Source organism: Haemaphysalis longicornis, unplaced genomic scaffold (genome assembly GCF_048455015.1).
Source record: "Haemaphysalis longicornis isolate Haplotype H1 unplaced genomic scaffold, Haemaphysalis longicornis Haplotype H1 scaffold_1, whole genome shotgun sequence".
NCBI classification, from domain to species: domain Eukaryota; kingdom Metazoa; phylum Arthropoda; class Arachnida; order Ixodida; family Ixodidae; genus Haemaphysalis; species Haemaphysalis longicornis.
In genome coordinates this window covers 388,288,722-388,316,436 of record NW_027526203.1, presented here as the reverse complement: position 1 = coordinate 388,316,436, position 27,715 = coordinate 388,288,722, and the positions used below count along the sequence as shown (strand labels likewise).

General features: G+C 48.2%; 1 protein-coding gene and 1 pseudogene across 1 annotated transcript in view; one reads left to right on the top strand and one right to left on the bottom strand.

Moving 5' to 3' along the window:
* Positions 1–1,108: 1,108 nt before the first annotated feature.
* LOC144155248 (forkhead box protein F1-like) overlaps positions 1,109–27,715 on the bottom strand; it is a 65,784-nt gene continuing 39,177 nt past the window's right edge. The window contains exon 2 of the mRNA XM_077686572.1: positions 1,109–4,719. Within this exon, the coding sequence (XP_077542698.1) occupies positions 4,550–4,719 (170 nt within the window). The 3' untranslated portion in view covers positions 1,109–4,549. The remainder of the gene's footprint in view (positions 4,720–27,715) is intronic.
* Positions 18,825–27,706, top strand: LOC144178829 (26S proteasome regulatory subunit 6A-B pseudogene; annotated as a pseudogene).

Below are 27,715 nucleotides of genomic sequence, written 5' to 3'. Positions count from 1 at the left end.
AGGCCCGTGAGGTATGAGTGCTTAATTAGAATACGCACGTACATAACACCGATCTACATCGGAATGCAATGTCGTACCATGGTCACCTAAGTAAAGGCGGCTTACTAAGACGTTGTTGGGATGCTTCAGGTTCAAGAAATTGCGATCAGTGGCACAGCACACGCGCTTCGCGATGCTGGTCTGTGTCACACACCTTGCGCCTATGCATATCGATTTTACTACACGAAGTTGCGTCAGAAATATTTTCCTTCGTAAATCTCCTATTTTTTGTAAACTTTGTGACTTCCCTGATTAAATCTGCGACGCGCGCAAGCAGAGCATCGCCGCCACGAAGGCGGCCTGTAGCAGCAGCGACAAAGGGAAGCCAGCCGGAGCGACTCGCGGCTGCTTTTGAAATGTACCGCTAGAGGACTAGTGGGGCGCCTACAAGGGATCTTACCCCTATAGGAAGCGCCTGTGGCATATACTTACGGAGAGGTTTGTAGCGGAGGATTGTTCCACCACCCGCGTCTCAGCTTAGGTGAGTGTATAGGCAAGATAAATGTGGCATCACTGGCATGGATACAGTTTTGGGGGGATATGTTGCCAGATTTGATACTTATTGATGGGTTCCAGCACTGCCGATCGGGCGCTGAGCCGTGCCCGGTCTGCTGGATTGCAATTCTTTCGGTACGCTTTTATTCCCTTTACGGCAGGATAATAACATTTGAAGCAGTGAAGAGTTACTCTCAAGAGTCCCTGCGCCGTGGCAGACACAATATACGTAATCTCTGAGCATGCACTTAAAGTTCTTTGAAATTTAGATAAATGTTGAGCATAAAATTTGTTTAAGAAGACTCCTTAATTATTCGTCATACAACAATATGCCGATGTTCACCTAATCTTTGATTTCGGGTGATATAATTACCTAAGAAAAAGCTTAGTAAGTTTTCTATTTTTGGAATTTTTCGCACGTTTTGTTGGCCGGGCAAGCTTCGTGTGCCGTGCACTAAGAAAAAGAGTATTTTAACATGCTTACTTTAAACATGTGTTGCGAGTGTTGCATGCATGAAGGCAGTACTGGCTGCTGGTTTTAATATAAAATGAACACACATTGGAAACGTGGTAATTTGACATGTCAAATAATTTTATTATCGCTCATTTTTTGTACCAATGGGATAAGAAAAGACAAATAAAGCTTGATTTAATGCGACATAATTTCTTCAGCATTGAGGTCTCAGCATTTTTAAGCCACAGAATTTCACAGGTTCGGGCCTACGTGTCACTATAGCCCTACATATACTACGCGAATGCACAGGAGCTGCCTAAAAGCAAGAAGTAAAAACAAAAATTTCAGCATAATACTCAACTCACAACATAAATACTGATTTATAACTGCTAAATACGTTAATGCCGTCATTCACGAAATAAAACACACAATTTACTGCGCCCTTGTGCCAGTGTCATGTATTCTACGAACGCCGATGTGTTTTACATGTTCTACGAACACATCTGTGGATCGCGTTACATGGCGCGTTTTTTACAAGTATCTTCGCTGGCAAAATGAAAGGTACAGAATAAAGTGAAACAAAAAAAGGAACTTCAACACTGAACATTCACCGGAGCCAACATAATAAAGAACACACGTCAGCGCTTTTTTAAATAAACAACCATTTAAGTATATCGACGCCTCCGCACCTCTCAACAACGGGCGGATGCACTTCCGCACGTGCATCGTCCAAATCTGTTCCTCGTTCATGTCTCACTCTCCGCAAGTTGCTCCCGAAACTATTTCATCACGTGCGGGCAAGCTTTACTCGCCGTCACGGCGCTCTGCATAGTTTGCCGGGACCTATTTTCGGGGAAACGTGTGGGCGCCGAGTTCCAGCGAAGCCGCGAAAGCGTGCAACGGGAGTTGCCTCGTTTAGTTGCAGGGAACAGGCAGGGCCACGGTTTTCTTGCTCGCGTCGTAGGTAGTTCTTTGCATCATAACAAGGAGAATTACCATATACAAAAGCACGGATCGCTATTAGACCTTGTTTCCCTGTCATACACATGCTAGAGTGGAGTACATTGCCAAACATTTGTGCTTTGTGAGCGCGCTTACTTTGCTGTTTCGTAGCAAGGACCATGACGCACCCAATAGCGTGCGTAATAACCATGCAGCATCTGCGCGGGAATTTCTCGCCGCTCCCGAAAATCGCAGAAAAAAAGGCACCGGTGCTTGTTTGCCGTCTACAGTTATGTTTGTGTATTTCATGCCGCTGTGCGGTGGCGAATAACAACGGCGAGGCCACGTTGTTCACTGCTGGGATTCCATCCAACGGAATAAATAACATCGAAAGAAACATGCCCCCTAGACGGGCGCTTCCTACAGGCATCGTTGCGACAGGCCCCAACGCAAAAGCGTTTACTATAAGGCACATGCATGAAGACATTTCTTTCATTTCTTTCACTCACGAATTATAGCTGCTTCCAGTGAGGCAGAATCGACAAGATTCGCGAAGTTTGCAGTTCAGTAGCCTTCTTTTGATTGGGATGTATTCGGCCAACGCATCGATTTTGCCGACAACACCGTTTTCACATAGCGTCAACATGCGTGGGGCAGTTAGCAAAGCAAAATAAACTGCACAGACATGATAAAAAAAGCGCTCAGGACTCAGTGAGGCGTGTTTTTATACCCAGAACACACAGAAGGAAGCATGAAAAAAGAACACTTAACATTACGTACTACACGAAAAGTATCAAGTCCTTCCTTGTAGGCACTTTGGTGAAAAGAAGCTGTGATTTTATTTGATGTTTGATAAACGATTCATTATAAAAAATACGCAACTGTAACGCTGATGTATAAAAATATTACACATCATTGAAAGCTTCCGGCCTCACAGTGTCTTATACGCTATTTCGGAGAATATAGGGTTACTCTCTGAGCCTCCACCCTCCTGAGCCTCCACCCAGCCACGCCCTCCTGCCTTTCCCGTCCCCTGAACACAGGGTGAGAGCACTGTCCAGCTCGGAACCTGACGACCAGCTTGGGTGGTGAAGAGAGCCCGAGAAGCCGGACGGTCTGAAGAGGTGCGGGAATAAGGACTCTTCCCCAGGGCTGACATCTACACGGAGACGTTTATTTCTCCTCCCTGTTGCCACAAAAGTTTTTTTGTTTGTTTTTGCTCAACTGGGAGAAGCGCACGAAATATCTGACGAGCGGGATTCTTTTATCGGTCGCGTTGCTGTTACTCGGCGATGGCGGCTTCGCAAGCCTCGAAGTAGTACTTGCAGTGCGAGCGTTGTCAACACTGCAGTGGCGTGCCGAGTAATGCTTGAGTAGCTGTAAATATTCTAATGCCTATCCATCTCCATGATTGACCGTGACTGAAATACATGTTTGGGCCCGTGCCTGTACAGCCAGTGAGAAAGGTAGACGGTGGGAGGCACGTAAGCTCTGAAGCATTTGTTGGCGGTGGCCTTCTGGTTTGCTGATCCTGCTCTGCTGGGCATTGTAGGTAAGTTTTCACCTTTATTATACACTTTTTCAACTTTGTTTTGGTTAAAAAAATATCACAATGAGAGAAAAAGTAACTGCGAATCTGGGCTTGTTTGACAGCTATTTAGGTCGGAGCCAAAACAGGCTTATGGAATTTAAGAAATTCTGAATTGTACCATTCGATCGTTTAATAACAAAAAAAATGTGGCTAAGTGTCTGTTGCAAGGTACCACAAGAAAAAAAAGAAACATGATTTCATTCACCTACAATGTGCCAACGAATCCTTACCTCTTGGCCACCGATGCACTTCACAGGCATTGTAAATCGACCTTTAGTGGAAGTGCAGTGCACGTTATGTCGTCAACGGCTGCCTACGTCTAGAAAAGATTCCTTACGAGCGAATAAAGAAAATGTGCGCATAATAAGAAAGTAATCTCCGAGAGCTTGTCAAGAGCCTGCTCCGTGAACTCCTCCGATAGGTAAGGAGGGAGCCTGCTTAGAGGATATCACTAGGAGGACATTCTGCGGGTGCTAGCGGCCAAGTTGAAACAAAAGCGCCAGTGAGCATCGCCATGCGGAGGACATTGTGCTGATGTGCGAGGCCACACTTAAAACACAGTGTCAGAAAACTTGTCCTTGTCGAGGTCCAATAGACACGTGTCTAGCAAATGAATTAGCGGGGATTAGACTGCGAGCGTAGGGTGTGACCTTCTCTTCGGGGTGGGTTGGTTTGGTTCTCGTAATTTTCTTAACCCCAGATCCGCGAATGCGTGCTCGTAATTAATTTTTCGGTGCCTTTAATTGACCGGCAAGGTGGTACAGCCATAATACCTACGCGCATTGTTAGCAGCATACAAAAAATGACGAAAACAGTCTTTCTTTTTCCGCGTCTGCCAACGGTCAAGGTTAAAAAATAGGCGCAGTCGATCCTCTCTCTGAGATCAACAAACAGTTTACCTAGGTAGCTTTTCATTTGCCATATTTCAGAACTTTCCAATTAGGTAGCAGTAGGGGCAGCACCGATGAAGCGCAGTTCGTAGCGTGCATCCGTGGGCGGCGACTTGTAGCCGCGCGTGGCACGGCGCATCAGAGCGTGTACTTGGACTCGTAGTAGAGCGGCTGTGGCTGGGGCAGCGCGGATGGCGGGGCACCGGGACTCAGGCTGCCCAGGCTGGAGAGTGGCGCCGCCGAGAAGGGCCCCGCCGAGAAGACCTTGCGCTCGCAAGGACTGCCTCCGTTGTGCGAGAACCGCATTCCTGCGCGTAAAAAAATCAGACAGTCAGCGAACACTGGGAGCAGCTCAGAATCGCGTTTTTAGCACAGCGCCTGGCGGCCCCAGGCAGACTGGTCACGTGGGGGAGCCACACTCACAAAATGACGGCTCGAAAAAAGGAGGCTTACAACGTTAACACAGAATGTACTTTGGACCTGCATGGGTCAGCCAATTTTAGGTAAATCGGACTGAAAATCGCAAGACAAAATATTGAGAGGAGCCGTGTTTGTGTGCTAACGCCAACTTCCCGTACTTGTATGGTATTCGGACTCTAAATTGCAATGAACTGTTTTTTTTTTTAAAGCAACTGCTCACTCAATAGTACGTGTGCACTATTTGGGAACAAGAAGAATAAAGAAGACCCACTTCTGCGCAGGTCAACCTTTTTTAAGGCAGACGTTCTTGCAGAGTACAAAACTGGCCCCTTTAAATTTCTCCAATGCATTTCCGGAAACTCGCAGCTGCCGTCGTCTTCTTATCATGGCATTTTCCAACACTATTCATTAGCTTAAGAGAGAACCTGGATGCAGAATTCCAAGCGCCTTAGTGCTCGCGATACCCGAAAGACGTACCGCCCCGAACGCAAGAGCAGGGACTTCGGAGAGAAAACTCACTCCACGGCGTTTGCAAAGATTACAATGCCCATTTTTTGTGAGACGTTCCCTGACCAGCTTTGTGGCAAAAAAAAAAAAAAAAAAAAAAAACTTCAGTTGCTATGAAAATTTGGGCTTCCGCATTATATTGTTTGAGCTAGAGGGACAGCCACCTTGGCCTGGGAAATTTTGACAAAGGCTTCCACGGCGGTACCCTACTAAAGGCAGCACGCGAGCGCCTAGCCGGCTCACTGATGTAAATTTGGCGAAGTCCTATTAGTGGCTGCATTGGGCAGTTTAACCCATTTAATTCATCATTTTACTATTTAACGGAATTCTCAAGTCTTAGTTTCTCTGCAATGCACTATGCGCCATTTGCGGCCGCCGCACCCACTACCATAACACCTTCACTCTGGTTTGCTACGTGTTTTCGCGCTATCTGACATTTTGAAATGGTCTTATTCAATACGCTGCTGTACCTTCCACCGCGCTACTAACGGCTCCGGAGAGGAGGACGTGATAACTCAATTAGTGCTGATCGCACTTGGAAAGCTTTTTAATGGTCACTCAAACTGTGCTGTGCTGTCAAACTTTATGGTCTCCATAGAGCCGAGAGGGTGCTTCAGGGCTCCTTTAAAGGGTGCTCCACATCAAGCACACTGATTCAGCGGTGAAGGTAAGAAAAAGGGCTACCAGCAAGGGAAACCAATGTAGCGTTGGCCGGAGATTATAAAGGTACGTCATTACAATTATCATGACAATTTAATACTAATTTGTTCCGGAGCAGGCAAAATCTGCGCGGCACACCAACTGTGAATAATCTAATTTCGTTCGCTTAATCGCCCGGCATTTTTGTTTTACCGCAGCAGAGTGGAATGTACGCCTTGCTCCGCTAAAAAAATATGTGCGTGCTTACATAACTATGGTGTGTCCAGGCGCGTCATAACTGTTATCGTCATCAGCATGACGCGAAGCTGCATGAGGAGTAGCGGGTCTTCCCAGGCCCCACCTTTGTAAGGCGCACAACAAGGCGTGGATGTGCGGCCCCTCTCCTCGTGTGAGACAATCGTGGACGACAGTAGAGTTGAATGACGCCCCCATAGTCCTCCTTGAGTGTGAGATCTGTGTCCTCATGATGGGCCGTCCAGTGGAATTCAGGGCGGAATCACAATCTCTCTCCTCGTTAACCACACCTCGCGTTAGCGAGGAGCTTATTGAGATGCAGTGTGAGCGTTCGCACGTGTCTGAAAACGCACTCACCACCTTTCGTCATTTTCTATGTTCAAACCGATTTCTTCGACTGAGCAGTCAACATTGTTTCTTTTTTTTTTTCGAAAGGCTACGAGGGGCTGCGTCACTTGCTTCATTTTCAATGCAGTGAAGCAAGAGGGCCAGGAAGACGCACAAATGTCCCGCCACACAAACTTTGGAAGAGAAATGACAGCAACTGGACACCCATATGGACGGGCAGTCGAGGGTGCCGGCTAGCCTTGGCTTGGCGTGCAATTACCGAAGGCCGGTCTAGTGATTCTTCAGGTGGCATAGGAGCTGGGAAGTGGGAATGTAGATCGCGAAGGGGGCTGACAAAAATAATATTGATTACAGGTTTTAAAATCATTCAAGCTCAAATGTTTCGCCCAAATTCGATATCAGTTACCTACAATGCTAACCGTATTTCCAACTTTTTCGGAGGAGCTGTACTAGGCTAGGCTGCATCTACGTACATCGTGTGTTTGTAAGGGGGGTGGGGTTTTGCATGATGACTTGCACGAGCTGCTCGGCGGTTGGCATGGAATATGGGGTGCATGTGACGGGGAAGCGGTTTGATGCGGATGAGAGCTCGGATGTTGCGTGGAATAAGTTGGGGGGGGGAGGGGGGGGTAGTGGATGTTGTGAGGGGTGTATGACCTGTGATTTGGAGTATGTAATGGCCCGTGGGTGTGGTGGAGAGTCTGGCGAGTTGGGCTGTCCGGTGGGCCTCAAGGATTTCAGGGATGGTTTTATGGATGCCTAGTTACATAAGGCGATTGGTAGGAGCCCCGGGAGGAAGGAGCAAGGCCGCGCGATATGCTTTGCGGAGCATGGCATCCAGGGCGTTTGTTTGAGTGTTTGTGATATGCATGTAGGGGAGGTGGTAGAGTATGCGGCTGATCATAAAGCTGTGTAATAAACGTAGTCGGTCTAGTTCTGTTAAGCCATGATGGCGGTTGGCGACCCGTTTAATGAGGTGGATAGTTTGGGCTGTGTATTTCTTAATGGACTTGAGTGTGGGGAGTGTAGATCTGTTGTGTGTTATAGTAAGCACCAAGATTCTTAGCTCGTGAATGTGGGGGATGGGGTTTTCATTCGCAAATAGTCGTATTGACGGTTGGGGGGAAGGGCGGGTTTTAGGAGGTGTCATGATGAGTAGGGCAGATTTGGTGGGCGAGCATGTTAGGCCAAGAGGGGTGATGTGTGTGAGGACGTGGTCAAGCCCAGTTTGTAAGGTGTCTTCTATCTGGTTATCACTGCCACGTGTCACCCATAGGGTGATATCATCTGCGTAAATGGTACTGCGAAGTGCGGGGATATTGAGGAGTTGGTGAGCGAGTGGAATGAGAGTAATATTAAAAAGTAGTGGTGAGAGAACTGCCCCTTGGGGGGACCCGCGATTAGCCATTTAGAATGGCATGGATTGTATGGGGCCGAGTTTGATAGTGGCTGTGCGTTGGTAAAGGAAGTTGTGGATATAGATATAAAATCGGGTTCCCAGTCCGAGGTTGCTGATGGCTGCGAGGATCGCCTCATGTGATAAGTGGTCAAAAGCCTTTTGCAGGTCAAGTGAGAGTACCGCAGAGTTATCTTTGGCAGGTGGGTGTTTTATTAAATCGTGGTGGAATTGTAAAAGGGCATCCTGTGTGGAGAGGGCGGGGCGGAAGCTTCGAACGCGGAATGCGAAGCAAATCGTGTCAAGCGGCAAGAGAACGTAGCCCTTCGCAACACAGGGCGGAAGAGACGAGTCTCAGGCGCTCAATCGGATAATAATGCTTTCGCATTCAGATGGCGACCACTGCGGTTAAAGTGCACTGAAATACTTTTGTTTTCGGAATTTTGTGTTCCGCCTCCATCAGAGAAACAGCCGGAGCGTCCGGGAATCGAACCATCACATCGTTCTCCGCAGCCTTAGCCACCGAGCCACAGCGACGGGTTTTCTTCGTTATTGTTTATGCAAGTGACTCTATGCATACATAAGGCGAGCAGTTCGACTCCAGAAAGCGCAGAAATGAATGTTCACCGCTGCTTCTGCCTTCCGTAACGAAAGGGAAGTTTAATTGACACAGATTAGCTCCTCGTGGTTGCGCGTTGGCGGTTATTTCTGCCGTGCATCGTAAAGCGACCTCGTCGCAAACCTACCACGACCACGACGGCTTCCCCTTGCTCTCGGAGACAAGGCGAGCTTTCATGGGGACACCGCGGATGTCATTTACAGCTTGACGCCTTCGTCGCGGAGCCACCCAAGTGGAGAGAAACCGGAGAAGGGTATTGCGAGACGCTGCGCAAGTGACTGAGCTCCCTGTCTTGCGGGCCGGCCTGCTAGCTGCTGGGCTCCTTCCGGATGCGGGCCTTTGCATACGCGCGCCTGGAAGGACGTCTCAGCTCAGATTCACAGTGTGGATTATTCTGTCACGTATCAAGACTAGCGCTGCCGTTTTACCTAGAAACGTAGCAACTTCCTGCTGAGATGCCTTAACAAAATAAGCGAAAGCGTTGGAAGCAAACATTTTAAGCGTTCACAATTTCAGGGGAATAGAACACTGTAATATCAGGTTTTATGTTTTGTGCAGTCGGCCAAATCTTTAAATAGCGCGTGAGAGCGGTGACTTTTCATGCGTCAGGGCCGTATGATGGAAGCCAAGTTGTAAATCGGTCGAGGCTAAGTGCATTCTCAGAAACCGCGCTCAGCTGGGCCCCTCGTCTGCTAGGCTGTTCCTTCTTAAGGGCGTCATGAGACAAAAATTCGCCGCTCGCGCACGAAGGACTTGGCCTACTATGCCTAAGTATTTGCTTTAATGGTGCAAGAACAAAATTTTTATTCAAAACTCTACACCATACTTATGTATCTATAGGTCTAGAGCCAAAGCAATTCCTTATTGGTTAAAGTCATATGTTCGTATGGTGTTATCGCAGTATACTGCATCCTGTGGGAAGTCTGCCCATTCATGAATGAATACACGGGACAAGGTTGGCTAAGGCGACACCTTGTGTTCCGTTCGACAATATATGCGTGGTGCCTCAGTAGCCAGATGTTTTGCTATACAGTTAAAAACAAGACGCGGGTTTCGTTCCCGGCCGCGGCTGATGTTTTAATGTAACAGCGAAACTGACTAAAGGTGAATGCTTTGCGGCCTTCAAGTTATAGAAACATGTGTTAGGGACATGTACTCAGGCATACAGGAGTAATTTGAGCATCCTATGGAAGTAACAATTAGGCGAGTAGCAAAATACGTTCCCGTTAAAGTCCTATTTATTTGTCATGCAATAGTAGCATTATCATGCGGCGTCCGCTGAAACTTGCGGCCGTACGGTTCTGTTCCAACAGATAGCCCGAGGGCCGTGCGATTCCCCCCCCTCCCCTCCCCGCCCCCAGCCCCTACTCCTTTCCGTCAATATTTTTTTCCAGCAGCAGCAGCGGGTACGTTCCAGCGTGACGTTAGGCGGGACGTTACGGTTATGAGCTCTACCATCATCACCCGTTGACCGGAGCTTAACGTGCAGAGTTTGACGTAGCTTGGCTCGTCGTAGGACTCAGTTAAGGCTACGTAACGTCAAGATTGGATATACTAGGTCTATCATGGCCAAGGCTCCCAGTCGTAGTAACGGGTAGAAGAAAAAAAAAATACGCAGAAGCAAAGGAAGATTATGTGAATGATAGATAACGCGTTCGGCAAGTGGACACTATAACGTCTTCGAATTCACAACATCACAAGGAGGGTTTCGGGGTCCTCGTTATTTTCTCTATGGAAGTGAAAAACATAAACGCCCGTTTAAAGGTGATTTCAGGGCACGTTATAAAGATGCCCAGGTGGTAAAAAATTGGCCGCGTATCTGCTTGCTTCACTGCAAATATCACCGAAACACGATAGCCTTCTGCCGCCTCTGCTACGCAACTTTTACTCCGCTTTCTGTTTCCTCTCATGATGAATTGAAGGGAGATTTGTTCGATGCAATTCAATTTTACCGCCTTTGCACAGCTCGCGCGCCCTCTTTTGGGACAGCGCCCATCTTTTTCTTTATTGCTTGTTTCTTGTTCTGCCTGGAACAGCACGATCGGGAGCTCTGTTCTTATTATGGCTGCTTTTATCTCTCACGTGCTGGAGCCTTTCTGCGCCATTTTACTGCGAAGCAGTATACCTCTACCAGCCAAGAAAATTTCCGTGGTGTCGTCAGCAGAATACGCCAGACTAAATAAGATAGAGTACTCGCACCGTACGTAAACGAACCTGGACCCGAATAGAGAAACTGTGCGAGTGGCCGTAGTCTTACCGACGAAGTTGCACCCGCACGAGGAGACGGGGAGACAGACGGTGTACTCAACGAGCACAGCGGCGGGTGCGCTCGTTCAAACCCCACGTTCAAACCTGCTCGTTCAAACCTGCGCTCATTCAAACCCCACGTGTGAAGTGCAAACCGCATAATGTGTGATAATGGCGTCTGCGAATAATGTGAACAATAAAAGTGGACTGCGGTGATGTGTGCTCCGTGAATACAAGCCATGGAATCTTAATCTTCATGGTCTACACCTCACCGAATGCACCAACATCTGACATCGAGTGCTTCATGCGAACGCACTTCTCCTCACTGGCGATGGATCACACCACAGCCGTGATCATTGTCGGGTTCTTTAATGGGGATACCTCAGAAACGCAAAACAAGTGGTTCATCCAATTCGTCATGCAAGAGTTTGCACTCATGTGCTTCACTAATACAACTAAACCAACCACCATTTATGGATTGTGCATTGATTTGACTCTAGAAAAGAATGTTTCTAGAGTGAGAACTGAAAATCTCAGTGAGCATCACAATGATCATAAAGCAGTCGTGAATGTCGTCGTGAAGTAATAAAGAGTGTGGTTCAGTACATTTCACTTGTCTCTGCTTTCACTCTTTGTAGAGCCACGTGTGTGAATTTAGTGACGTCGCATGGGTAATCGTTGTGGGTGGTGTTTACAGCTTCGCAGTCCAACCACCTTCACAGTGTGGATTGCATTCAATTTTTTTTAACTCGTTGTATTTTTCACTTGCTACCTTAAAAACCACTCTAGCGTGTAGGAGGTCCCTTCTGCGGTTTCTAACCTTGAAACCTCCTCTGTATACCTACACTATGTAACACGTACCACTGTACTTTTGAAATAAACTTTGAACTTTGAACTTAGCTAAAAGAAGGCGTGAACTACTGGTTAAATCCTTATATTTTGCCTAAAATGGGCCTGGTATTTTATTTGTGCTAAATAATGAAGACGTGTATGACTAACGCCCGCGGCTTTAGTTGTTTGGAACGGTTAGCCCATGTATACTTGTTTTTGTCGAATTGTTTCAACTTTTGTCAGGAGAGTTGTATTGAGGGACAGAAAGACAGACCGACCAAAATTTTCACATATAAGTAGCCCAAGAAAGACTTAGAATAATCCCACGTCTCCCATTACTGGGCTTGCGTCCAGCCTATGTGAGACGACGTGTGTGAGTCAAAGCCACAATGAAACGTTGCGACTTTGTGTACGCGGGTTTCAGACGGAAAGTCGTGCTTGACCCTCAAAAGAAGAGTTTAGCTGACAGTTTTTTTTAATCGTGTTCCTCAGGCCTCCTGTGAACGCCTCTTAGGGTGTAATTGTCCTGACCCTATTAATGTCCACTGCAGGATACGAAGATGTCTCTCATAGTCTTCCAACCGCCCCCATCCTGCGCTGTCCGAATGCTACCCTTGCAGCCGATTTTTTTATCCCAACCGTGTGCTCATTTGACGGGTGAACGGAAAAGGGGCACTTGTTTGTCACTTTTGATATATTGGGCTGAAAAGAGGTTCCTCAGGTGTGGTCTTTTTTTTTCTTTGGTTATTATTTGTTGATGACATATGCCGCGCAGAATTTTTAGTATTAAAGGACTCAAATAGCGGGAAAATGTACGAGATTTTCACCGGACAAGTGCGGCAAGCAAATTACAGGGTGCTTGTAAACCGGTGTTCCTAAACGGGTCCTACGGAACTGCAACCAACGCTTAGGAGGAGACAGATACAATTCGCTTGTGTGACAGAAAGCTGCGTTTATCCCAGTTGCTTGATAAAGTGGTATTTTTCGTGCATTTATTATTGAATTTAACGCCTATAAGTAGGTTTCGGGCACAACGTCACATGATACTTCTTTATTAGCGCTGCTTCATGTTCTTGCAGCACAGGCACAAAGTGATAGCCCAAGGTAGAATTAAAGAGGTACTGAAGCACTCCTTGCAACCATGTGGAATACGTAATTTCCCGTAGAGCACGGTACGGGTAATCTCTTTCCAGAGGAACTTTGTTAATGCGATCAGTACCAAAGGAGCCACCACGTATCAAAAGAGCACATAGCTCTATTTTCTCTCCCAAGCCGTAGGTAACGATTCGGAAGGTACCACCCCGCTAGCTCTAGCCTGTGAAGGGCGTGATGCGGGGCAGAAAGCTTTCATGGCATGATCAGGCATGATAATGGCATGATATGCTCATGTCAGCGAACGCCCTGTGGTTAATTCGGTTGATTAAGCTTTGCACATGTTCCCTAATCCAATCTACCGCTAAGGACACGGCAGTCCACTGCATTGAGAGCTCGCCTTGGAAGTGGTTCAACATATCAATCAATCAATCAATCAACCAACATATCAATCAATCAATCAATCAATCAATCAATCAATCAATCAATCAATCAATCAATCAATCAATCAATCAATCAATCAATCAATCAATCAATCAATCAATAAATCTCAATCAATCGTGGGAATTAACAATCATCTTACTAATTAGTAAATTGATCGATTTGTTAAATAATTCATCACTGAATGAACAAGCTTAACTAAATCCCAACTTGAAATGCTTGAAAAATATTGAACGAATAGCCAGTACGGCTAATTCGCAGTTCCAACACAGAATAATAGCTTCAGGCATCTTTGCAGAGTATACTGAAGATGTGTTATACTATATAAACACGCGAGTGAAAGCAGCATACCTGCTAAAATTAAACGTGCCCCAAATGAATAACTAGGCTATGGGGGGGGGGGGGGGGCGTCAAACAACGACCTCTCCTTTTTCAATCCGGAAGCTCACTTCGTCGTTACCTGCAGCAACCATCAGTCGTGACTTACGAGCAACTTACTTCAGTGCTTCCTACGACGCAGAGAAAGACCGAGGAGCTGTATGTTTTAGTAATGCACTAATAGAGCGACGCTTTTCAGCGATGAGGAGGCACTATAGAGAAAAAAAAAAGTGCATGCAAGTGAGAGGCCGCGGTAGAGAACCCTCTTCGCAGGGCCGATGAAGCGTTAAGAGCCACATATTTACTTTGCGTGCGTCTTGTATTTACTAACACCGTGGTTTAAAAAATGACTTCAGCAAACGCCACACGCTTCTACCTACGATCGCTTAGAGGGGGAGGCACTTGTGTGAAAGCAATTAGTGTAAGAGTTTCCGCCTTGTTTGCCCCTGTACTCACCATGGCAAGATAGGCGCGGGTTTTCGTGTATATTTACATATGGCCTCTGCATGACCTCTTCGTGTGAGTTTACGCGACAACTCGCATGTATCAACAAACCAAGTGCAGAGTGATATAACGGTTCTCTTGTACCACGGCAGAGGCAAACAATATATCGCCGCACCCGAAGAGCGCCCTCTGCACCTCGCTAGCTATCTAAACAAACGCACACAAAACACGGGAAGACCCCACTTTTCAGCCTCCGTACCTTCTTATTTACTGTTCGATTCGAACATCGTTTATTCAACTGCGCCGAATTTTGCACAAGGCCGCAACATGCGGCCTCGAGAAAATCGTCTTTAATGAAGGACAAAGGCCGTCTTCCAATATCCGGGGTCCCTGCACCCCCTGCACGTTTTTTTCCCTGCCATTTTCTCTTTCAAGATGCTTGCCAAACCGCATTCAGTAATACGCATACGCCGATACTCCGTGCACTTACCATCGGGTCAAAATCTCGCTGATTTCCTCTTCGAATGGTTCGCGACGCTCCTAACCACGCAGTATGTTCGCCACGATTTCTAGAGACACACACACACACGCACATGTGCGCGCACATATGATACACGCACACAAGCTCTCAAAAACGCACTCACGCGCGCACCATTTTGTATCAGGCAACCTCCACTTCTGCACTTTTGATTTTTCGCTCCACACCAAACTATCCGGTCTGCCTACACTAAAAATACATCGAAGTAAATTTGTCGAACTGTTCTTTTTTGCTGCATCGTGTAGTTCAACTCAAACCTTTTGTTTCACCCTGTGGTGGAAGCCTTCACTAAACACCGAAGCTTAGGAGCTGGAAACGATGATGCCTTATCAAGGTACAATTCTTAACGTCGCCTCTCCAATGGTTCTAAAGCAGCCACCCCAACAGTCCTTCTTATCTTAGCGCTGACATAAGTAGCAGGCCAGAAGGTAAGCTCTTGTCTATGTGTAATATCAAGAAGGTAAAACACCAGGCACTCTTCGCGGCTTCTTCATTAACTACTGCAATGACATCCCACGGTTATTGCATGTAATCTGATTGCATGCCAGTCTTCATATTTTTTAAAATTTTAAACGATCATATCATTATTATTAGGAATTGTTTTTTATTGAGAAACAATTTCCATAAGATATGCATGCCGGAACTCTATTAATGCAACCCTGAGGGGTTGCGCGTGTGTCAGCCAAAATACCAAGTCGTGCCAGCTCACGTTGTTCGGAGGACTTGACACAAATAACTCCAGCCACGTACGGGCTCCACACTGCAAATTTTATCGTCATCAGTAGATTTACCAGTGCTCTCTTCTTTTCTCCTATGTGACACAACTACATGCCACCCGCCGCGGTAGCTCAGTGGCTAAGGCGTTGTGCTGCGAAGCACGAGGTCGCGGGTTCGATTCCCGGCCGCGGCGGCCGCTTTTCTGATGGAGGCGAAAAGCAAGAACGCCCGTGTATTCGAGATTTCAGCGCACGTTAAAGATCCCCAGATGGACAAAATTAATCCGGAGACCCCCACTACGGCGCGCCTCATCATCTGCGTTGCGTCGGCGCGTTCAATCGACACAACTACATGTCGGCTTGCCCTGTGCCAAGTCCTTCTTTTGTCACAGCGGTATTTTGGACAGTTCCTGGGGTGTCCCTTGATGTGCGCCCAATTTCACGTGGGAGCGTATCCGGTTTCTACCGCTGTCCCGGAAATTGAACCCGCGACCACGCATGCTCACTAGCATGACGATTGAGCCACTTAACCATAGTGGCAGTTATTGTCTGCAGAAGTTATCTATGCATTATATTTGTGCGGTGCGCTTTTTTGTAACAGGCAACATTTGAAATTATGCGGTTCTTATGCTCAACCGATTTTTTAACGGTTACAATTTTTGATGCGAGCACATAGCGGTTATTAATAATTTCCGTGGGTGCCAACCTAAATCGTTCCTGGGTTGCCGGCGTGCCAGCGTTCCGACGCCTGTAACGGCGCCCTAAATGACCGGTCGACATAGGTTCGAATTGATCCGCCACAGAATGCTGTAAGGCAACCGAGCGGTCTCCAAAACAGTTTCCGATGGGAGACGAGACAGTCAAAGGCAGCCAACAGGACGATCGACGCAACGGAACACGCTCACACAAGCCAATGCAGTGTCCAACGCAACGGGTGTTCCCCCAAGGGATCATGGAGGTTCGGGTGGGTTGCCTTGCTCGAATTACCGCAACAGATTGCTCAAATTCTGTAGAGATGTTTTTCCCGTAGCAGTCGGAACACATTAGCCAAGACTGCCTTGTCGCTACGTGAATGTTCATTGGCAGAAAACTTTATACGGCGGAAGAAATACCCTCGAATCAGCCTTCGAACAAATGCCCGAAAAGACGGAAAGCAGCAGCCATGAGAAGCGCGTCAACTGGCGTCTCCCAGGTGATTAGGGAGAAATTTACGGCTTTCCGACGCACGCATGTTCTGCTCTCAGCGAACAACGGAAGTTGCGACACTTAGCGTCCCCGACCCTGTGAGCGCGCGGGGTCTTGACCCACCCGCGCAGTCTGGGCGCAGGCTCGGCCCTCTCGGTGCGCCACTCGGCTCAGCCGTGCTTCCCCGCGTGCGTTATGTCCTTGATCCGGTGAAAGAAAAACACGGCTTCTCGTAGCGGCTCGAGCCCACACACAGGCAGCCGTATTGTCTTAGCTGGAGACACCCGGCCGCCTCTTCCTGCTCCTCGGCGAGCCCTGTCAGGCTGCGGCTTCGCCGACTCCCCGCGGCCATTACTGTCAGCGGCCGAGGGCCAGCTATTCTCAGTGTTCGCCAGAGCGCGCGCGGACACGGCGCGCAGACAACGCCCCGCCTGTGTATCAAATACACGCAGGAAGCTAGGGGGCGAAAATAATAATAAAAGCCCAGTCAACGCCGATCGAATTCGAGGAGAAAGGCCCTGGATATAAGCACTTTCCACACATCGTGCTCGCTCCGAAAATGTGCGGCGGTATGAGAAACTCGGGCAGTCTTTACGGACACGCCAACATCCTTTGGCAGCTTTCGTGCATCGCTAAAACAGACGCTAAAGCATGTTTGCCACTGGCAAGCCATCATCACGTGGTGGAGCCGGGCGTACTGGGCAAATGGGCGTATATTTTTAGCTCGTCGAAATTTCTCATCTCTCAGACTTGCATCAAAACGACGACAGGCTATGTAATGTTTAAATATATCGCAAGGGGTAGTCCGTGATTTCAATGTGTAAGTGGCGGGACTGAAAAGGGAGTGGTTTACGCATTTCGTGTTGGAGAGCCATGAGGATTGTGCGGAACGACGACACAAAGATGAGACAACAGGACGAGCGCATCCTGTTGTCGTCCTGTTGTCTCCTGCGCTCGTCCTGTTGTCTCCTCGTTGTGTCGTCGTTCCGCGCAATCCTCGTGGCTTTTCAAGTATCAGACCAACTAGCCCGTCAGCAAATCTCGCTGAACATCGTGTTGGAGACATTCGGCTTGTGACGCCACGCCGATCCGGCCTAACTGCACCTCCAGCGGCGTACGTGCATCGATTTTACATTATCCCAGAATGTGTCTGCAGGTGCGAGCATATGATAGGGACAGCAGAGCCACTGTGGCCGTCATTACTAAGTGACAATGACTTTACAGCTCCGCTGGTCATCCACGTTGACATAGCGTAATGGCCTTCATTTTATTTTTTTATTTCGTCGACATCTTGAGGACCTGTTGTAGGAGGCATTGCTCTAGAATCATCACAATCGAAAGCCGTACGTCAACTACACCTGTCCCTGCGGCTGATATTCCATGGGGTGATTATGCGCAAATTTATATTTCAGTGCGTATAACGTGCCGTCAGTAGTTCCCTTCTTTTAAATGACAGTCGAGCTTAGACGATAGGGCAGCTCTCTTTTTTTTTCGGTACCCCAGTTTCACGTAGGTGAGGGCAGCTAAATTGTGTTTGTTTTATTGGTTTGCTTTATTTTCACACCTTCTGAGCTGAGGCCACACTGCCAGGCACGAATTTTAGTTTATTTCGTTTATTTAGTTACTTTTATTTTTCTTGGCTGTAGCTCGCGTGCGCGCATGCGAGGGGAGAGAAGGGAAGGGAAGGGTTTGGGGTGGGGGGTTGGAACAAAACAAGCCCCTGCGGTGGGGCCACGAAGGTCAGCTTGTTCCGGAGTCTTGCCATGCTCATCAGGATTTCTTGAGGAGAGGGGAATTAAATAACAGCGGCAACAACAATAACAACAATACGGAGAATAAAAAATAATAGGAAAAGCCCAAACAGAAATACAGACTTTCAAAATCAAATAGAAATAAAGAACAAACAGGAAAATTAAATGCAGGTATTACAAAGGTATTACATTACAAAGGCAATATTAGGGACGCATCATTAAGTATTTATGCACCCAATTTGGATGTGCAAGCGCTACAAAAGGTATCCACCGCGGTAAGTGGGTAGTTTATGGTTTCCCCACGGGGCAAGGATAATGGCAGCACCCGAGTGATTTAGCCCATAATGATAAAATCACACGTCCGGGCAGTGAAGTTCGTTATTGACGAAATGGGTTTTCGAAGTACCTCGTCGTAGAGAAGAGAACCAGTGGCGTGTTACAAAAGAAGACGAGGCAGCCCGTGCAACGACGACACCGAGAAAGAGAAGGAAGTAGATCCATAGCTGACGGATACCGAAGGTTCCCGAACGAAATCTTTGCCAGGGAAGAAACGACAGTAAGGGCAGCAACGTGACTGTGAACTTAACCGCCAAATTCCTAGCCGGAATGGATGGCGGCCGACGCATGAGATTCCAACCACACCTCAACTCGTGCACCCCGACGGACATTGAGAGATTCATGAAGACACAGGCTGGGCTTACTGCAGCGCGTGAAGTCAGTGAGAGCGCCTGCGAGGTCGCCACTTTGGAATCCATTTGGGGGAGCTTCATGGCAGCACTGGACAACAAGAAACCGGAGTTCCAGGAAGAAACGGCGGCTCCGTTTTCTGAAAGCGGCCTCTCCAAGCTCACTTCGATCGAGCTTAACAAGATGCTTGTAAAGGCGGTTAGGACAACCCTATCGAAGTCGTCAGAGCCTGACAAGTTTCTGCCACAGTTGCCAGTACAGGCATCACCCTACCGTAATGCCACGACTTTAAAAGGTGGATGCAGTAATTCCCATCCGGAATCAACACCTCTGGCCCCCCCTGCGTCGCAGTCTGACCGCGCGGGCGTCGTGACTACCGACGATGAAAAAGTAGCCGTTGGTACCACGGCCGGAGGCCGCATATCAAAAAATAGCTCAAGAACCAGCATGCCTGTGATTCGTGCGGTGGCCGCCGAATCATGGAAAGACAAGCAGGAGAATCTGATACCTCTGCTCTTGGCCAGCAATGTAACGGAGCAGCGAATAGCTCTCGAGAATGTCCTGAGACTGCTCGAGGGGAACGCCAGCCCCCCACATGCGGTCTACGAGCAACCAAAAAAGCAGATGGTGACAGACAATTGGGCTTCTTCGTTCATGGCAAACTGCTTCAGTGCCGACTTCAAGATGCCCATCGCGACCTCCGACGTGCTCCTGCATTTCTGTAGCATCCTGGATGTTTTGGAGGCCCATATTGTCGATGTTCACCTGGTGCTCAAGTGGCTCACCCTGCGCTTCTTCGACACCAAACCTGGTGCCCTACTGCGGTCTCTGGATCACTTTCAGACACTCCTCCTCGCGCTGTACGAGGCAGGCTACGAGACGCGCGACTTCGAGACCGCCTCCTTCCTGCTGCCTTGCGTCTCTATCGAAGCAAGGCGATCCAAAGGACACTGGGAGAAAGGGAGTGCACGATATCCTCAGGGGCGTCTGGGGGGTTTTCCCTGCCGTAATGATGCTCAACAGTCGCATGAAAGGCGGCGAGCACAGTGCCTGGAAGAACTAGGCTGGCTTGTCTCGGCTGACGGGGCTCAAGATTGCCACTGAAGTTCATGCCGCTGTGGGCGATAGCTGCGCTGACAGGCTGGTGAACATGCTGACCGTTCTATACTGGCTGCTGCACACCAAGCATATGGCCGACGATCACATAGTCAAGGCAGGAAAAAAAGTTATGCGTGCTTGCCGTCTGTGACTTGAATACCAATACTTTGAAGATTAATGAAGTAACTAGATAGTTTATTTTTCTTCACGATAGGATATGTGACTTTAAAATATATTGGGATATATCGTTCTTAATGATTGCAAATAAAAGCATTGCAAACGCATTTTTACAATGTTTTTATACAAGGTTTTTTTCCGAGAAAACCAGTGGTTTCTGATTAAGGCACTAAACATTGATACGGATGTGATATTCAAATGTGATATTCGGATGTGATATTCAACGATGGTTGAAACGCTCAGCTTTCTCGTGATGGATTCGTCCGTTGTCGTGGGGTCGTTGACGGGCTCGACTCTGCGTCGTTGGGATTCAGACTTCGATCATTGAGGGTTTGGACTTTGACTGTTGAGGCTTTGACTTTGCTTCCGCCATTTGCTTTTGCTATTTGCCGAGAAAGCTTCGCTTTTCAACCATCGTTGTCGTTAGACGAAAGGGCGTTTGAACTTTTTCGTCAGGCTTTATGTGCCTGCTTTCAAACTATTTCGTGCGGGATGGCACAATCGGATAGTCGTCGGCGTCATAATGCTTGGGGCCCACCAGGTTCAATTGCGACCATAGGAAGCCTTTTTTTTTTTTTTTGAGGCGCTTTATGGGCGTTCGCTTGTCATCATCCTTGCTTTGTGAAACCCATTTTGTAAAGTGGGCGTTCCTGCAGTGCGTATTGGTGACGGGACGGTTGCCATCAGTGAGGCGTAGAAAGCTTCGCTTTAATTGACGTCCGTTACATGCGATGGAACCGCAATGGGGACGGACTTCCAAGCTACGGCAACGAACACTGGGCATGCGAAAAAATATTTTCCTGAAAAAAGTCGGCAGACGTTCACAGAAGGTGTGTTACGATTTGAGCTCTGCTTTGAGCAATTTTGTGTTTCGTTGAAGTTGACTGCCAAACTAGTCTAAGAGGTGCAACACACTTGTGTTGCGACGCCGCTTAAACCACCGCAAGCATATAATAAGCAACAATTCCGGCCGCTTACATTTCGTTTTTGGCTGATCTACTGCGTCGAGATAGATAGATGGATATAAACTTTATTATTCATGGGATGGTGGGGCGAATCAGCCACCTCGGTCCAGGCAGCCGCTGAGGGCCCTGATCATGTGGGCCGCCAGTTCCCGTTGCTGTTGGAGACTCGCCGCAACAGCTAGCCACTCTCCGGTGTAAATGTGTGGTTGGGTAGGGTTGTAGGGGCACTTCCACAGAATGTGGTCCTGGGTATGGGGGAATACGACAGTGGGGACAGAGTGAGACAGGAGTGTCTGGCGTGCGTTGGAGCAGATGGAGCCGAGTGGGTGTGTGCAGTGTATATGTTTGCGCCTGCCGAATTACTACTTGCTCGCGACGGGTAAGCCCGGAATGGAGGGGAGGGAACGTGCGGCGTATGCTTAGAATGTCTGCTAAGGTGGGGAGCGGAGGGGGAGGACAAGGATTTATGTCGCGAGCGTCGACAGGGGCCCGGAGGAGAGCTTCGCGGGCAAGCTGATGAGCGCGTTCGTTCCCTGCAATGCCTGCGTGACCAGGGATCCAGTGCACGTGAAAAGGCCTTCAGATGTTGCTGAAGGCTATTTAGGACCATACGCTCCATAAATTTGCCAACGTGAGAGGTCAGTGTTATTGGACGGAGATTAGGGAGATCTAGAGGTTTGAGAAGGCGACTACTTCTGCAGCGATGATTGTTTAGGCAACTCACTACGGATCCATCGTTAACGAAGACAATAACGACAATTATAAAGATGAACTATTGTTTAGTCAACCTCCTGCATTGACGAAGACGAAGTCGGCCACGCTTCCTGCCTCCCCATTAAATTCTGAGAGAGATAGAGAGAGAGAGAGAGAGAGAGAGAGAGAGAGAGAGAGAGAGAGAGAGAGAGAGAGAGAGAGAGAGAGAGAGAGAGAGAGAGAGAGAGAGAGAGAGAGAGAGAGAGAGAGAGAGAGAGAGAGAGAGAGAGAGAGAGAGAAGCAACATCTATTTGCCCTACGTGGTTTTGAAAAGGAGGAGGCAGAGTCTTTTCATTCCCATCCGACGGCGGCCAGAAGCCGTCGGTCTCCAGCGGCGTCTTCGGCCATTCGGACAACACAAATCTAGATCTCAGGGTCGGAGCTGCGCAGAACGGTCGTCCACTGCTCCACGGTATTAATTATTAGAGAATCACGCAATGGACTCCTCTTTTGGGGACATGCCCACATGTTATGGCATACGTCTGCACTGCCCGTACATAGCTTATACCCCTTCGTATAGAGCCCGCGTTAACAGCGCCAGGACATTACCCAATCCAACACAGAATAAACGTCGATTTACTGACTGGAGACAAGCCGATACTTTTCCGAAGCAAATTGACCAGAGCGTATCCTTTTCTATGCCTGGAGTCACATATACCCTGAGACCTATAAGGACACATGCAAACGGTTCCAGAAGCGCGCGTACCTCATTTAGATTATATGGTAATGTTCTTCTAAACTCCACACACTTTCGTCACATGTCCAGATCGGCACAATAGAGCGGTGGGAGACATGCCTGCTCATCTCCGATGCTGACCTTCAAGAATGCTCTCGTCCAGCGAGTCTCGGATGCCGCCCGTGGTCTAGGGATATGGGCCGCTGTCTGCACGTATAGGGAGGTGTTGCTGGGACCTCCCACTCCATGCTCTCCCGTTCTTATTTTTTGAACCAAATAAAGTTGGTCGTCATCATCATCATCATAATCATGGCAAATAATTCGATTCCCGGCCGCGGCGGCCACTTTTCTGATGGAGGCGAAAAGCAGAAACGCCGGTGTGTACGAGATTTCGGCGCACGTTAAAGATCCCAAGGTGGTCAAAATTAATCCGGAGACCTCCACTACGGCGCGCCTCATCACCTGCGTAGCGTCGGCGCGTTAAACCCCACAATCAATCAACAAATGCATCACAACAACTACGGCACATTGCATCCACGTGAAAACTGCACTCTAAAGAATGTCCGCGAGTCTCTTCCCCTCAATGCACAAAGAAGGCCAGTAAACGCGGTCAAAGCGACAAAATAGGACACTGACGATACCCAGCTTAACATTTCACCTGAAAAGTGCTATCTGCGATGAGGCATCGCGTAATACAAGCATGGCAAGTTGCATTGCACGATATCACAGCTGACATCCCATTTTTTGATCAAATCATATGTCGCGCCCCTTGATTTGCCACATTCGTTCCCATGGAAGCCGTGATCCGTCATTCAGGTGCACTGGGGCAAAGCAGATCCGCGGACATTTTTAAGAGCGTCTAAGTAGGGCCTTTCCCGGTGCTCTTCTTAGCACGCTTTTATCGCTTTATTTCGTATTGTCGTACGTATAGGAAACCAATTAGGCTCATTATGATTGACCTCCTTGCATTTACCCGTCCCCCTCTGCCTGTCCCTCCGCTGCGGGGGTTTTCATGCTCCCACCCTCCCTCCAGCCGCACTCATTCACGTCTACTTTATTCCCTAGTATATATACATATCACACCATATTTTCTCCCTATCCTCTTCTTGCTAAAAAAAAATAGTCTTGATCAAAGGGACAGTAAAGAACCAGTGAATTCATATGCATTGCCTAGTCATTTTAAGTGCAGAATGTGTATTTTATGTCACGAGTGTCTTTAGCCTTTCTGAACGCATTTTTCAACAAGAAAATTCCATTCCAAAGTACCTTGTACCTTCCTCGTTGCCGATTTATTCGGTGACGGCTGGAACGACACACCGGCCAATCCACCGGGATATTTTAAAGACGATAGTCTTTCTTGGGCTCCTTAAACCCAGAAATTTTGGTCTGTCTGTATGTCTGTATGTCTGTCCGTCTGTCTGTCTGTGACTCGATTCAGCCACCCGGCCAAAGCTAAACAATGCCTGCCCATTAGTTTTATATAGTCACAGCTAAATCTACCCGTCTATGTCCGGTGTAAGGTTCATACTTGTCAACATTGTTGAAGAAGAACAAGACATTGCGCAAATATTAGACAGCAAATCAATACAGAAGTGATATTTGCAGTGTTCCTTTATAAAAAAATCAAACATGCTTGCTTTTGCGAAATTAAATTCTTCATCAAATGCAGAAAAAGAATTCACTTCGCCGTCGCCTACTGTCGCCCGCGCCACTATAGCTTCTTGCGCCATTTTAAGAAATCAACCGGCAACAGTTACGCAAGGTTCCACTAGATAGGTTCCACGTTCTGCTTGCAACGCACGTGGAGTAGGGAAACGCGGTTCTATAAACGTTGAAGTAGGGCGCCTCGATTAACGCGCGTCTCCGCCCTACAGCAGCGTTCGCATCGAGACACCCGGTTTGGAGCAGTGGAACGCGGGAAATTTAAAATGATTTAAGCAAACCTTTGGCGTCTTTACCTTGGGAGGAGCGCGACGCAAGAGGAACAACATGAGAGGTGAGCGGCAAAGCGAAGGGAGGCATTTACTTCGCAATAGCCGATAAAGACTATCGTCTTTTGACGACATTTGCAACGAAAGGAGAGATACGCGGCCAATTTTTTTTTTTTTTTAACAGAGGGCCTTCGGGTTTCATCTGTATAATACGTCCGCAAACAAACAATATGCAAATCTGAACCGAGAAGTGGGCGAACAACGAAGTTTTGAAACTGCAAGCCAGTGTGACGCCCGCGCGGCAGCTTGGAAGTGTAGGAGCGAATCGGTACGTGTGCGTGTGCGTGTGTGTGAATATGTGCATGTGGGGTTCCGAGCTTTACAAATAACTAAGGTTAACCATTACAAATAATTAAATAATTATTTGAAATATAGGCCTATATGGGTCGTGCTGCACATTTCAGCTGCAAATAATAGGTCGTCGAATTCTCTCCAGTTTTTCTTCAAGGTGTTCTCTTCACACTGCTATTATTGGCTGTGCCACATCATTTGTGATGCCAGACCATTTGCGCGATGTCACAGTGCAGGTTTAAATTTCTGAAGCAATCATATTGTGGATCTCGCTACTTGTGTAATTTGATCCCTCAGCTGCTAGGCTCGCGTTTGTCATGATGGCAATAATTCCGTGAAGGATAACCAAAAAATATCGTTAGCGTGCAGTAGAATAGTATTCGCGGTCGTAGTCGCATTATTATTAGTATAGAAGTGGTAGTTGATTGATTGATTGATTGATTGATTGATTGATTGATTGATTGATTGATTGATTGATTGATTGATTGATTGATTGATTGATTGATTGATTGATTGATCGATTGATTGTGGCTTTTGAACGCAACGAAGCTACACCTGGGCTATGAGGCGCGCCGTAGTGGAGGACTCCGGATTTATTTTCCCCACCTGGGGATCTTCGACGTACGCCAAAATCGCGGCAAATGGGCGTTTTTGCTTTTCGCCTCCATCAGAGAAGTAGCCACCGCGGCAGGGGTCGACACCGCGTCCTCGTGCTCAGCAGCGCAACGCCTTAGCCACTGAGCCACCGCGGCGGGTGTGGGGGTAGTAGAAGTGCACCCCACACCCGAACATGGAAGACGCTCATAAAAGGCAAGAATCAAGAAAAGAGAAAATAAGCTTTTAGCTGCGCCACACGGCGCATTATTGGCCATCTTCTTATGAACACGCCTACGTAAGGGGGTGACAAGGGATTAGCCTGGCTCATATTTTAAAGTCCACAAAATTGCGAACACCTCGCCTTCCTTCATCAGTTTGGTATTGTTTTGGGTCCAATTTGCCTTTTTTGTTTATTCAGTGCGAGGGAAAGTTGCAGCGTGGTTGATTTAATTTAACAGCTTTTATTGAGATAAAGAGGCACTCAATGCTCGGGTACGGCACTGCAGGAATGTCTACCCCAATCTGATACATAAGTGCGGCACGCTTACAACGACCTTTCCTGTCCATTGGACGATCCTACGCTATCCTGGATATATCAAAGTAGGCGCGCTTAAAATTTAACTGGAACTCATCGTTCTGCCTCTCCCGCCAATGTGAAGTGTCATTCACAGTCGTGGGATGCCTAGTTCCTAAATTAAACTAAGCAGGTATACATTGGCATCAACAGACGCTTGCATCACTTGCAATCAACCAGAATCCCTAGAGGATTATTTTTTTTCAATGCCGTTGTTGCTATAAGCAGAGAAAAAATTATCTCACTGTCCCATTTGACCATCTTGGCCTCTTGCTAAAAAAAACTACTGTACTTCTATAATTCGGTTCCAGCAGCCTCGCACGCAGAAAAAAGAAATTTACTCCCTGCTTCAAGGTTTTTTCTCGGCCATGTACAGGAAGACTTCGTTAAAACGATCTTTGCATTATGTCTTCCACGCCCCCACGGAGTGAATCCGGTTATTTTTTCTGGCCGTATTTTCACTCCTATTCGCATCACTGCATATATACTAAGTAGCCGTTTTCAAGCCCTGGCCAATCCCCCTGTGTATGCGCCACTGCATTAATGCGAAGACGGAGAAGGAAGAGAAGAAGATGACGGCACCAGCGCGAGGAGGCAGACTTCGTGGCAGTAGAAGAACAAGGGGATTCCAGACAAGATCGCGGTCAACACGAAGCTTCCCCATCTGCTCTCTCGTGTGGCCGCTGGCCGGACGTCGACCCCAACGGTCTTAGTTACGAGGACGGCGCCAGCGCAGACCGCGGCGCACAGCGCAAGGGCAAGTGGGTTATCATCAACACGCCCATGCACCAGACCTTCTTCCTGCCACTCATCGGGCTCGTTGACGCCGAAAATCTGCGCACCGGCCACCTTTTCGCAGTCGAGAAGAGCTTCTACGTCATCCTGGAGACGCTACCGCAAATGTACGGTTCGGGTGTCCCAGCCATGGAGGTAGACGAGCGACCCATGGATGAGTACAGCGACATCGGGGGCCTCGACAAACAGATCGAAGAGCCGTACGAGGCGATCATCCTGCCCTTGGCGCACAAGGAGAAGTTCCCCAACCTGGGAATAAGCCCTTTAAATGGAGTGCTCCTTTACGGGCCCCCTAAAACCGGCAAGACCTTCCTGGTGCGGGCCTGCGCCGCGCAGACCAAATCCACCTTCCCCAAACTCGAGTGTCCCCAACCGGCTCAAATGTTCATCGGGGATGGAGGAGAGATGGTGAGGGACGCGCTCACGCTGGCAAAGAAGGCCCCGGCCATAACATGCACCTGCGAGTTGGACCCCATCGGCACCAAGCGCTTCGACTCGGAATGGAATGGCTATGGGGAGGTGCACAGCACAATGCTCCACCTTCTCAGCCAGCTGGACGGGATCGGCTGGAGCGATGGCATCAAGGGGATCGCGGCCATCAACCTTGCGGACATCCTGGACGCGCCCCTGCTGAGGTCCAAAGATCGAATTCCTGCGCCTCTATAAGGGAGCCCGGGCGCGTATCATGCAATACACTCGCGCAAGATGAAACTCAACGAGGACGCGAACTTCGAAGAGCTGGCGCGCTGCACCCACGGCTTCAACGTGCTCAGCGGAAGGAAGACTGCGTCGAGGCCGGCATGATAGCGCTGGGGTGAAACAGTGACCGTATAACGCACGCCATACAAAATAACTGCCGCCTCGCCTATTTAACCTTCGCATGAACTTAAAAC